The sequence below is a fragment of the Oncorhynchus kisutch genome, linkage group LG11 (assembly GCF_002021735.2).
Source record: "Oncorhynchus kisutch isolate 150728-3 linkage group LG11, Okis_V2, whole genome shotgun sequence".
Lineage (NCBI taxonomy): Eukaryota > Metazoa > Chordata > Actinopteri > Salmoniformes > Salmonidae > Oncorhynchus > Oncorhynchus kisutch.
Window position 1 is genome coordinate 49,032,728 of NC_034184.2, and position 14,028 is coordinate 49,046,755.

The window sequence follows — 14,028 nt, forward strand, 5'->3', positions numbered from 1 at the left end:
CAGAAACAGACCACACATTGGTATTTTGTCAGAGAAGTATCAGCAAGCTAGGCTAGCTAACTAACTGCTTGGCTAAAACAGAACATCAGCTCATTGTTCTCTGAATGGATAAACAGATCCGTCTCATTGCAAGACTTTAGCTAAAGATTTTTGACATGTTGACTCCAGCAGCAGACATGAGCCGTTCTAAAACTAGGCTGTTCAGATCAAGCAAACTTTGTTCTAAAACTGCAGGAAACTGTCTTGTCTCGTCTTATGAAACTGAACTGGGGATTCATTTCCAAAACTTTGATTTCTGCAAATAATAATAGATTTAATACAGTGTTCAACCACTGTTCAATTTTCTTACTTTTAGGAACTCGGTCTCAGCCTCCTCGGGCAGCATCTCGGCATTGTTAGCGTGGAACCGTGACAACTCCTCCTTTAGAGTGGGCAGAGCCATCTTCTCCAGCATTCTCTTAGACACATACTGCTCCGGCTGGTAGTAGTTCCTACCATACAACTGAACAGAGATAACAGGCCTGTCAATGACATATACTGACACTAATGTAGTAGTCTTTACCATACAGATATAATAGGATTGCATTCAATAGGTAACAAACTCAATAAAACTAACTGCAACAGAGAGGGACTACCTTGACTTAATTTTTTGGTTGTGTGTGCCATACTGAACATTACCCAGGTCTGTCAATAAGATACATTGCCATTGATGTTTTACAGGACAGATATAACAGGTCTATCAATGAGATACTACTTCCTCATAAACATACTGCTTTGGCTGGAAGAATGATTAAGAGCCATACAATCTCTCAGGATTTTATGGAGAACCTATTCCATTATGGGGTGGCATGTAGCCTAGTGGTTAGAGCATTGGGCCAGTAACCGAAAGGTTGCTAGGTTGAATCCCCGAGCTGACAAGGTACAAATCTGTTGTTTTGCCCCTGATCAAGGCAGTTATTAACCCACTGTTCCTAGGCTGTCATTGTAAATAAGAATTTGTTATTAAACTGACTTGCCTAGTTAAATAAATAAAAAATGTAGATCATTAAAGAAAAGAAAAACACTGAAGAAAAATGATGTTTCTGAGACAGTGGTTCACTCAGTTTACCTCAGACATGTAGTCCCCAAACTCTGCCTGAAGAGCAAGAGCTGCCAGGAACATGCACGTCTCCTCATTGCAGTACAACCTGTCCTCTAGGATATCCTTCCGCAGCTGCAAGTAGTATTGGTGACGCGTCAGCCTGTGTCTGGAACACCCAATGTGCAGTTCTTTAAAGAGACAACTAATAACTGCATTTCACTAACAGTTCAACAGTTCATACCAAAACTAGATACTTTTCAGTAAAATGAAAGATATAAAATAATGATCAGACTCACAATATGAAAGAGATGTCGTCAACGAAAAACTTGACCCGTAGAAAAACAAGAAAAGAAGTCGACACTACTTTTTTCCAACTGTCAGGAGCAACTTTTGAGATTTTAATCTCGTGGTCCAGGAAAAAATATTCATCATCTAAAAGAAAGAATGACATAGTATATGTAGTATGACTATAAATCAATAAATAAACTACAGTATATGTTTATGAGACACATGAGATGGGTTGTTGTCAGTTTCTTACCATCGATGAAGGCCAGTCCGAAGTAGAAGTGCTCTACCAGGTTAGCGTGAGCCACCACCATGTCGAACACGTCTCTCCCTCTGGACTTTTTGTCACATCTGACCAATACAGACTGACCACTGGGCAACACCACAGTAACCTCTCTCTGGGACGAACAAGACCTGCCCTTCTTAGACTGGTCGGAAGAAGATGGATTAGGTGGAGGGGGAGAGAAGGAGAGAGAGAGAGAGAGAGAGGATAACCAATCTTTAGTCAACAAAAAATAGAGTCTTCCAAAACAATTCTAGAAAAAAAAGTTAATGTTTTTACCACTATGGATCCTGGAAGCTCCAGACCTACCTATGGTTCGTCAGCCATCCTGATAAACTCAGGACCCAGAGCCTGAAAAGACACAACACGATGTAAACACAGCAATGCAGATACACAATCACATCATGCTAACATCACTACACATGGAAACAATTCATACACCACAATACACACACACCTTCACACACACAGGATGCATCAGTCCTGACTATGACCGTCACCATGCTCCAGCAGCACTGCAGTTTCAAGTCAAGACTGATAAACCAGAACTGGGTCGGAGGTGACAGCTACCTCGATCTAACTGGGGCAGTGACGTCACAGGCTATGCTGACTACACCCAGCTTATTGTATCTTCGTTTCATCCCCATACACATTCTAGTTTTCAAAGTACGCTGTGCGTACACATCCTAGTTTTCAAAGACAAATTATTTTCAATGAACGTTCATTGAGTAACATACAAATCAATCTAATTATCATATTTGCTTTAGTGCATGAGACTGGGATTATATCTTAAACTGTGAAGGAGCTATATGCGTCAGAGGAAAAATGTTGAGAGTAAAAAGAAGTATGGAATCTATAGAATGTATGACTCAGAGTCATGCATTCTGTTGTATATTATTTGTGTTATCAGAAGATAACTCGACGGGGTCTCAGAAGAACATCAACCCACATCACAGGGTGCCATAGATCAGGGAACATCAACCAAATTCAACAGCGGGCTGATTTTTTCTCAGGTCAGGGGGCCGGAACATAATTATAAGCACTGCATAAATGTGTTACAAAGCATCTATAAGCGTATGTCATACTTTATAAAGGGTTCATAAATGTGGCCTAACTGTGTGACATAATCACCAATGTCTAAAGTGACATAACACGGTATGTCGAATATGATTTAAACATGTGCTTTATAAAGGGTGACATGTTGTGCTGAAGGATGGCATATGCTCTACAGTGATAACATCTTAGTCACATTATAGCTAATCTCATTCCTAGATACTTCTGCCCAAATGTGCAGAAGGTCTGGTGGACCAACCCATCCAACTTGGGACTTCATTAGTTAGATTTAAAAAATAAATATAAAAAAGATAACTTGTGGAAATGGGCAGGGTTTAACAATAATTATGACTTTTTGACTGTGTTATATGTTCTGTCACAAATACCTCTCACACCCTGTGGATCATGAGAGAACTTTATAAATAAGCAGAACGTTAATAACCTATTTATTGACACGTCATGTAGTGTCCTGTAATACTTTGTTTGTAGTGAGACACAGGAGATAACCGAGAGCACGGGCTGAATTCTGGAGATTGAGTGTACATAAAGATACACCAGGCAGGGGTGTTGGGACAGCGTTGGTCTGGTCCACACAACAGAACTCCTTGCAGCACCTACAGCGGTAATGATCATCATGTCTCTCATCGGTGGGTTCACAATTCTCATGTGAAGAAAGATCCAGCTGCATAATGGGTGAGCTTGAAGATGCTATGACAGAGGAAGTGGAGCTAAAGAGAGAGAGAAATACTAGATTCCACTGTAGACATGCAGAGGGGTTGGGTCTGGGAGCTACCTTAACCGCCATAATTGGGTTGGGTTAGTTTCTTTACTGATTAATGCATCATATAAAAGGATAGATGTTGGGATAATTGTACTCTGGACAATAATCTTGAGGCATTGATGTGAAAGCATATACAGTCGTGGCCAAAAGTTTTGAGAATGACACAAATATTATTTTCCACAAAGTTTGCTTGCTGCTTCCCTGTCTTAGATATTATAGTCAGATGTTACTATGGAATACTGAAGTATAATTACAAGCATTTCATAAGTGTCAAAGGCTTTTATTGACAATTACATGAAGTTGATACAAAGAGTCAATATTTACGATGTTGACTCTTCTTTTTCAAGACCTCTGCAATCCGCCCTGGCATGCTGTCAATTAACTTCTGGGCCACACACTGATGACAGCCCATTCTTGCATCATCAATGCTTGGAGTTTGTCAGAATTTGTGGGTTTTTGTTTGTCCACCCGCCTCTTGAGGATTGACCACAAGTTCTCAATGGGATTAAGGTCTGGGGAGTTTCCTGGCCATGGACCCAAAATAATCAATGTTTTCTTCCCCAAGCCACTTAGTTATCACTTTTGCCTTATGGCAAGGTGGTCCATCATGCTGGAAAAGGCATTGTTCATCACCAAACTGTTCCTGGATGGTTGGGAGAAGTTGCTCTCGGAGGATGTGTTGGTACCATTCTTTATTCATGGCTGTGTCAAAATTGTGAGTGAGCCCACTCCCTTGGCTGAGAAGCTACCCCACACATGAATGGTCTCAGGATGCTTTACTGTTGACATGACATAGGACTGATGGTAGCGCTCACCAGACAAGCTTTTTTCCAGATGCCCCAAACAATCGGAAAGTGGATCCATCAGAGAAAATTACTTACCCCAGTGCTCAGCAGTCCAATACCTGTACCTTTTTCAGAATATCAGTCTGTCCCTGATGTTTTCCTGGAGAGAAGTGGCTTCTTTGCTTCCCTTCTTGACACCAGGCCATCCTCCAAAAGTCTTTGCCTCACTGTACGTGCAGATGCACTCACACCTACCTGCTGCCATTCCTGAGCAAGCTCTGTATGGGTGGTGCCCCGATCCCGCAGTTGAATACTGCGCAGTTGAACTTTAGGAAACGGTCCTGGCGCTTGCTGGACTTTCTTGGACGCCTGAAGCCTTCTTCACAATAATTGAACCACTCTCCTTGAAGTTCTTGATGATCCGATAAATGGTTGATTTAGGTGCAATCTTACTGGCAGCAATATCCTTGCCTGTGAGGACCTTTTTGTGCAATGCAATGATGACGGCACGTGTTTCCTTGCAGGTAACCATGGTTGACAGAGGAAGAACAATGATTCCAAGCATCACCCTCCTTTTGAAGCTTCTAGTCTGTTATTTGAACTCAATCTGCATGACAGAGTGATCTCCAGCCTTGTCCTCGTCAACACTCACACCTGTGTTAACGAGAGAATCACTGACATGATGTCAGCTGGTCCTTTTGTGGCAGGGCTGAAACTTGGTTTAAGCTTTCATAGTGTCAGTTGAGTTTAGACTGATATTTAGAACCTAACAGATAATTCATAACACATCCATAAAGACTCTATATCGCATGAGGCTGTACTTAATTTAAACTCAGACTCCTTTGGTCATTCATAACACATATATAAATGTCTTATATCATATGACGCTTTACTTACTATAAAGTCAGACACCTTTGGGCATTCATAACCAATACATAAAGGCTCAATGATGTAAACACTTAGGGAATTATCACTAACAGCTAAAGCAAATAAACATTAAAGACATGTTTAAACCATACATTTCCATTTATTTGTACATTGTTAAAACAATAGAAATAGTTTCAAAAAGTTTCAAAAATTCTGGCAATAAAATTACATTGAACTTTACACAGGGCTGTGAATAGTGTAGCTTGTCCCTGTGCTGGCAGACAAATGGTTCTAGCCTCTCTTCCTGCTGGAGGCACTGCATGTTGGTTCCAACCTTAAAAGTAACAACAAAATAAGTTAGCAGGTCTGTTAGGAAATTCCTTTGTCACACCATCTGGATAAGGGAGATTCTGTGCACCAGAAACTCTAAATGAGAACTCGATTCAATTCGTATTATGTACAGATTCTTTCATGTACAGATCTCTTGGCATGACTGAGACATGGCTGTATCTAGGGGGATTTGCATTTAGCTGAGCATTCTAGCTAGCAAAATGTTGGCTAGAGAGCAATTGCTGTGAAGTCACCGAAATTGTTTGTAATGTAACTCAGCACTTAACTACTACTACAAGCTAATTTAAATTACAATAAAGGTTAACTTACCTGTTTTTCGCTGTCCAGTGGCAGTACACATGGGGCCTTTGATTTGTGAACTCCTCACATGATCAGCGACTCATCAGCAACACTAAAAAAGTGCTTCCAGGTCACGAAATGTCAGAACATTTTCAAAATAAACGTCCCACACATTGTAGTACAAACGTGTCAATAACCATTCAGCTAAGAGGTTGGGTAGATGCTATTGATATTTTATGTTGACCTGCAGACAGCAGACAGACTGAAGTCCTGAAGTTAAGTTTGAGCTGGCTGGATAACAGATCCTTCACCAGCAGACTGACTGAAGTCCTGAAGTTATGTTTGAGCTGGCTGGATAACAGATCCTTCACCACTACTAATATTCAACTTCGACTTGAATAATGTCTCTTCAGCACTACTAGCTAGAAATATCTAGCTAGCTTGCTGCCCATTGCAAACAGGCTGCACAGCTAGCTAGCATTACAGATCGACAAATAAGTCTATAAAGTGTTATGCAGGCTAGATATGTATTATGCGGTGTCATTTCATTCGGCTCTGAATAATACAGTGTTGCTGGTCTTTTACTTCACCCAGTCCATTGGTGGCCAAATCACATCATGTGTGCTTACTGCACACCAGAAAACCCGCAAATGTTGTGGAAAATGTTTAATCAAATACTTCTCAGATACCGGAGTTAGTAAATTCAATTAGACTTTTATTACAAAAGTAACAGAAGCCGAGCAGTTCCATGGAAGAACTGAATCTTCATTCTTAGTGCTAGGTTTTTATACAGTCTTACCCTTACATAACATCATCACCCCATTTTACGAATCTTGTTTTGTTACATAATTTCCATTCTCTTATTGGCTCAGATATTGGGGCATAGATTCTATTGGTGGCATGACATGCTAATGTTCCTGTCCAAAGGACTTCACAAGTTCAGACCTGTTTTGTCTATATATGATTAACCCATGTGCATGTCCAGTAGCCTTCACAAGATCAGACATGGCCCAGACCAGACACATCCTGTTGGTTTACCTTGCTTAATCCACACAGATTCTGTTTACGTTCTGTATTTACATGTCCAATGATCAATTTGATATTGATCCAGCTTTGTACACTCACATGGGCTTCAGCCTTCATTCTGCTTACACATGCATTTTTGAACTCTTTATAAATCAAATCAAATCAAATGCATTTATATAGCCCTTCGTACATCAGCTGATATCTCAAAGTGCTGTACAGAAACCCAGCCTAAAACCCCAAACAGCAAGCAATGCAGGTGTAGAAGCACGGTGGCTAGGAAAAACTCCCTAGAAAGGCCAAAACCTAGGAATAAACCTAGAGAGGAACCAGGCTATGTGGGGTGCTTCATAAAGCATAACACATAGTTGTAGATGATTTGTAACACATTTATGTAGTGTTAATGAAGGATTTATGGAGGCTTTATGAAGCCTTTATCAGCTGCACATCATTTAAAGCAAATTTGACTAAAACATAATCATGTGAAACCTTGCTTACATATAATACCAGTTAAAAGTGTTGACACACCTACTCATTCAAGGGTTTTTCTTTATTTTTTACTATTTTCTACATTGTAGAATAATAGTGAAGACATCAAAACTATGAAATAACACATATGGAATCATGTTACAACCAAAAAAGTGTTAAACTAATCTAAATATATTTTATATTTGAGAATTTTCAAAGTAGCCACCCTTGATGACAGCTTTGCACTGTCAAAGGTACCCTTTGCCTTGATGACAGCTTTGCACACACCTGGAATGCATTTCAATTAACAGGTGTGCCTTCTTAAAAGTTAATTTTGAAAATTTCTTTCATGTGTTTGAGCCAATCAGTTACATTGTGACAAGGTAGGGGTGGTATATAGAAGATAGCCCTATGTGGTAAAAGACCAAGTCCATATTATGGCAAGAACAGCTCAAATAAGCAAAGAGAAACGACAGTCCATCATTACTTTAAGACATGAAGGTCAGTCAATATGGAACATTTCAAGAACTTTCTTCAAGTGCAGTTGCAAAAACCATCCATCGCTATGATGAAACTGTCTGTCATGAGGACCGTCACAGGAAAGGAAGACCCAGAGTTACCTCTGCTGCAGAGGATAAGTTCATTGGAGATAACTGCACCTCAGATTGCTGCAAAAATAAATGCTTCAGAGTTCAAGTAACAGACACATCTCCACATCAACTGTTCAGAGGAGACTGCTTGAATCAGGCATTCATGGTTGAATTGCTGCAAAGAAACCACTACTAAAGGACACCAATCATAAGAAAAGACTTGCTTGCTCCAAGAAACACAAGCAATGGACATTAGACTGGTGGAAATCCGTCCTTTGGTCTGATGAGTCTAAATTTGAGATTTTTGTTTCCAACCGCCATGTCTTTGTGAGACGCAGAGTAGGTGAACAGATGATCTCCACATGTGTGGTTCCTACCGTGAAGCATGGATGAGGAGGTGTGATGGTGTGGGGGTGCTTTGCTGGTGACACTGACAGTAATTTATTTAGAATTCAAGGCACACTTAACCAGCATGGCTACCACAGTATTCTGTAGCGATACGCCATCCCATCTGGTTTGCACTTAGTGGGACTATCAATTGTTTTACAATAGCACAATGACCTAAAATACACTTCCAGGCTGTGTAAGGGCTATTTGATCAAGAAGGAGAGTGATGGAGTGCTGCATCAGATGACCTGACCTGGCCTCCACAATCACCCAACCTCAACCCAATTGAGATGGTTTGGGATGAGTTGGACTGCAGTGGACTGCAACAAGTGCTCAGTGTCATGATGTGCACTTTGGGGGAGGATCATATGCGCCACCCCCTTTCCCCTCTCTCTCTCTATCCACAGTTTTATGACAGTCATAAATACCTGCAGGAAAACTGTCTCTCCCACTCTCAGAAATTGAAGTTAAATCCCTTTGTTACCACAGAGAGAGACATTGCAGTACGGTAACATCAAAAGGTTGAATAATTAAACAGTATTTCTGTAATCCAAACATTTGGAGTGGTCCGTGGGTACTCGAAGACCAATTATGTCAGATCAGTTGTATCTGGGGATCACATGAAGGTCAGCATAACAACATAACTGTATCTCTGAATGTATATATTTCCCAGTTTTCAGCGTCACATCCAAATGTGGGAGATCATATACGATGAAATATTAAACTACTTTTTTAATGGGCGTTAGCCTTCTAAACGAGATAATTGTTTTTCATATGAAGTCTTAACCAAGACAGTGGCCACGCCCACGTGAGCACATACATTACATTGGCATCATGCAGTGTATAAAACCCACTTCCCACAAAATTTACCAACAGCATGAGCTGAGAGGGATGTAATGGCTAGAACTTTGAAACTTTCAACAGAGAAGAAGAACATCTCTACAAAACTAAAGACTACACATTCACAGTCTGCAGCTGAATATGTAAAATTGTCTAGGAAACTCAACCGAAGATGAGAGGAGAGTATTTGTTACGTCTGACATATCCATTAAAACAGACAGAAGCTACAGTGGAAGTCGGAAGTTGACATCCACCTTATCCAAATACATTTAAACTCAGTTTTTCACAATTGCTGACATTTAATCCTAGTATAAATTCCCTGTTTTAGGTCAGTTAGGATCACCACTTTGTTTTAAGAATGTGAAATGTCAGAATAATAGTAGGAAGAATGATTTATTTAATATTTTATTTATTTTATCACATTCCCAAATGGGTCAGAAGTTTACATACACTCAATTAGTATTTGGTAGTATTGCCTTTAAATTGTTTAACTTGGGTCAAACGTTTCGGGTAGCCTTCCACAAGTTGGGTGAATTTTGGCCCATTCCTCCTGACAGAGTTGGTGTAACTGAGTCAGGTTTGTAGGCCTCCTTGCTCGCACACGCTTTTTCAGTTCTGCCCACACATTTTATGTAAGATTGAGGTCAGGGCTTTGTGATGGCCACTCCAATACCTTGACTTTGTTGTCCTTAAGCCATTTTGCCTCAACTTTGGAAGTATGCATGGGGTCATTGTCCAATTGGAAGACCCATTTGCGACCAAGCTTTAACTTCCAGACTGATGTCTTGAGATGTTGTTTCAATATAACCACATAATTTTCCTCCCTCATAATGCCATCTATTTTGTGAAGTGCACCAGTCCCTCCTGCAGCAAAGCACCCCCACAACATGATGCTGCCAACCCCATGCAAGCCTCCCCCTTTTTCCTCCAAACATAACGATGGTCATTATGGCCAAACAGTTCTGTTTTTGTTTCATCAGACCAGAGGACATTTATCCAAAAAGTACAATCCTTGTCCCCATATACAGTTGCAAACCGTAGTCTGGCTTTTTTTTAAAAACAGTTTTGGAGCAGTGGCTTCTTCCTTGCTGAGCAACCTTTCAGGTTATGTCGATATAGGACTCGTTTTACTGTGGATATAGACACTTTGTACCTGTTTCCTCCAGGATCTTCACAAGGTCCTTTGCTGTTGTTCTGGGATTGATTTGCACTTTTCGCACCAAATAACGTTCATCTCTAGGAGACAGAATGTGTCTCCTTCCTGAGGCTGCATCCTCCCATGGTGTTTATACTTGGCTACTATTGTTTGTACAGATGAACGTGGTACCTTCAGGCATTTAGAAATTGACCCAAGGATGAACCAGACTTGTGGAAGTCTACAATTTTTTCTGAGGTCTTGGCTGATTTCTTTTGATTTTCCCATGATGTCAAGCAAAGAGACACTGAGTTTGAAGGTAGGCCATCCACAGGTACACCTCCAATTGACTCAAATTATGTCAATTAGAATTTCAGAAGCTTCTAAAGCCACAACATAATTTTTGGGAATTTTCCAAGCTGTTTAAAGGCACAGTCAACTTAGTGTATGTAATTTTCTGACCCACTGGAATTTTGATACAGTGAATTTTGAGTGAAATAATCTGTCTGTAAACAATTGTTGGAAAAATTACTTGTGTCATGCACAAAGTAGATGTCCTAACAGACTTGCCAAAACTATAGTTTGTTAACAAGAAATGTGTGGAGTGGTTGAAAAATGAGTTTTTATGACTCCAGCCTAAGTGTATGTAAACTTCTGACTTCAACTGTATAACTACAAAGGATCTGGGGGACAAACCAGAGACTTTCTGTCGACTGACTCTCCAGCAGACGGACCGGCGATTTCAACAGAGAGACAACAAAGGCATACAATCGTAAATATGTAAATGGGAAATCCTTTGGAATGAGTGGCTCTATTAGCATTTCCATGAGCATAGGTATCAGCTGTGTGTACGATAGTAGAGTCCTTTGTCTTTTCACCCACTCTTTCTTACATGCCCCTCCCTTTTCATTTGGTGTAACAAGCCGTCATATCGGTTTAGTCTACTGGGGATTTTTCATTGTATCATGTTAGTAACCAATGTATAACCTAGCCTGTGTGTTTATGTACTTCTGTGTGATTATTTAGTTAGTTAGGAAATAAATAGTTAAGCCAATTGGTATACCGCTGATTCATCACTTATGCTAGATTTCCAAGAGTTTGCAACATTCCGAATATGACTGATGAGGTAATAATACATTAATAAGTGGCTGTTATTGGTAAGAAATGAAAATATCTGAAGAGAGTTCAATTCGGGAAATAGTAACTCTTTAAACAACTTAGACATAGAGAATTGATTTGACAATATAAAAGTCTTCACATTAATGATAGTGCAAGACACGACATCAGTATATGTGAGAACTCCTTCAAGACTGTTGGAAAAATATTCCAGGTGAAGCTTGTTGAGAGAATGCTCAGTGTGGGCAAAGCTGTCATCAAGGCAAAAGGTGTCTACTTTGAAAAATCTAAAATATGAAATTGATTTGATTTGTTTAACACTTTTTTGGTTACTATATGTGTTATTTAATAGTGTTGATATATTTACTATTATTCTACAATGTAGAAAATAGTGAAAATTAAGAAAAACCCTTGAATGAGTAGTTGTGTCCAAACTTTTGACTGGTACTGTATGTATACTATCACATGTCTTTGTTATGATTGAGAATACTTTGAAACAGATTTCCAAAATGAAGATCAGTTGGAGCTGATTTGCTGTTTTTTTTTACAGTCTTTAATGGCAAATAATTAAACCTGGGGGGCCAAATAAAATCCCCCGGTGGTCAAATTCAGCCTGCTGGCCGCCAGTTGAGGAACCCTGCCATAGATAGATCATAGACGGATGGATGGATGTATGGACAGATGGATGGAGTGACAGACAGACAGATTTACCTTGACTTTCCTCTCGGTGAGGCTGGCTGAGGAGTTACTGAAAGTGATGAAGGGGCTGTGGGGTTGGGGTGCACCCTTTGAGGGGGAACCAATGTAGGGGCTCTGACACAGCCAGCTACTGCTACTTTCCATGTGTCTGAGATCTCGTGGCAGTCTGGAGGGACAGTGGAGAAAGAGAGTCAGAGAGAGAAGAGAGTCAGAAAGAGAGATTCAAAGAGAGAGAGAGAGAGAGAGAGAGAGAGAGAGAGAGAGAGAGAGAGAGAGAGAGAGCGAGAGAACATTCAGAAGGGGAAAGGGGAGGGGAGAAAGGGAGATGAGCGAAAGACACTCAAGTTAAAGACGACAGGTAGTGAGAGACAGATATAGAAAGTTCAGAAAAAGTGCTTCAACCGTACGCCTCAATCCCCAAAAATCTAAACACTTGTCCACATTTTCCAATACTTTCACAACATCAATCAACATAAAATTATTTATTTATGTCCATTATTGTATAGGACACAGTAATGGATGTGGGAGTGCGTATTTCCCCAGAGTCTTACTTGTTGTTAACTGCCTGAGGTCACACACAGGTCAGTCCCACAGTTGTTTGTGTGTGTGTGTGTGTGTGTGTCTGTGCAAATGTGTGTGTGTGTGTGTGTGTTTATCTGCTTTGTTAGGCATGTATACCTGTCTATGTTAGGTGGGTATGCAGGGGTGGGAGAACTTCTGGGTTTCTGTCTCCAGGATTTGTGAAGTAAACTCTCTGTAACAGAAACACCAAATGACACTGATAAAACACATACTTAAGGAATAGATAGGCCTAATACAAACATATGTTTCGTTCAAAGACACTTAAATATTCTAAACATATATCACACATTATACTGTTGAATCTTTTCAATAAAAAGTATACACATATCACTCATTTACAAAAAAAAGGAAGGTTTCCCTTTGGACACATTTCAGCAGCTTCCATGGTCGACTGCAATATTATCTCACTAACTGTACTGAGCAAATTAACCATTAGGAGTGCCTAATCTAGACCGTCTACAACATTCTTCAAAAACAGGTGAAACATAGAAATCTAATTTGTTGTACAGTAATAACAAATATACAGTTTTAAAAACACTGAGCTCTGTCTAGCTACCCCTTTGCACATCCAAAATGTATTCACACAATGTACAGTGCATTCATTAAGTATTCAGACCCCTTGACTTTATCCACATTTTGTTACGTTACAGCCTTATTCTAAAATGGAGTAAATAGATTTTTGTCCTCGTCATTCTACACACAATACACCATAACGACCAACCAAAAACTGTTTTTTAGAAATGTTTGAAAATTTATTACAAATGAAAATCGGGAATATCACATTTACATACAGTAAGTATTCAGACTCTTTACTTAGTACTTTGTTGAAGCACCTTTGGCAGCGATTACAACCTCAAGTCTTCTTCGATATGACTCTACAAGCTTGGCACACCTGTATTTGGGGAGTTTCTCCCATTCTTCTCTGCAGATCCTCTCAAGCTCTGACATGGGACCTTATATAGACAGGTGTGTGCCTTTCCAAATCATGTCCAATACATTTAATCTAACACAGGTGGATCCAATCAAGTTGTAGAAACATCTCAAGGATGATCAATGGAAACAGGATGTACCAAGCTAAATTTCGAGTCTCATTGTCACACCTTGGTCTTAGTAGTTTGTGTTTTCTTTAATTATTTGTTCAGGCCAGGGTGTGACATGGGGTTATTGTATTGTCTTATTGGGGTTTTTGTAGGCATTGGGATTGTGGTTGATTAGGGGTGTGTCTAGTATAGGCTTGGCTGCCTGAGGCGGTTCTCAATCTGAGTCAGGTGATTCTCGTTGTCTCGGATTGGGAACCGTATTTAGGTAGCCTGAGTTTCACTTTGTATTTCGTGGGTGATTGTTCCTGTCTCTGTGTAGTGTTCACCAGATAGGCTGTATTAGGTTTCACGTTCCGTTTGTTGTTTTTGTATTTATTAGTTAT

General features: G+C 40.0%; 1 protein-coding gene across 1 annotated transcript in view; it reads right to left on the reverse strand.

Annotated features, from left to right (window-relative positions):
* LOC109898821 (FERM and PDZ domain-containing protein 2-like) overlaps window positions 1-14,028 on the reverse strand; it is a 62,544-nt gene that overhangs the window by 25,531 nt on the left and 22,985 nt on the right. Inside the window, 7 exon segments of the mRNA XM_031835007.1 lie at window positions 350-502; window positions 1,109-1,247; window positions 1,378-1,513; window positions 1,620-1,794; window positions 1,929-2,000; window positions 12,036-12,189; window positions 12,702-12,777. Coding sequence (XP_031690867.1) covers window positions 350-502; window positions 1,109-1,247; window positions 1,378-1,513; window positions 1,620-1,794; window positions 1,929-2,000; window positions 12,036-12,189; window positions 12,702-12,777 — 905 coding nt within the window.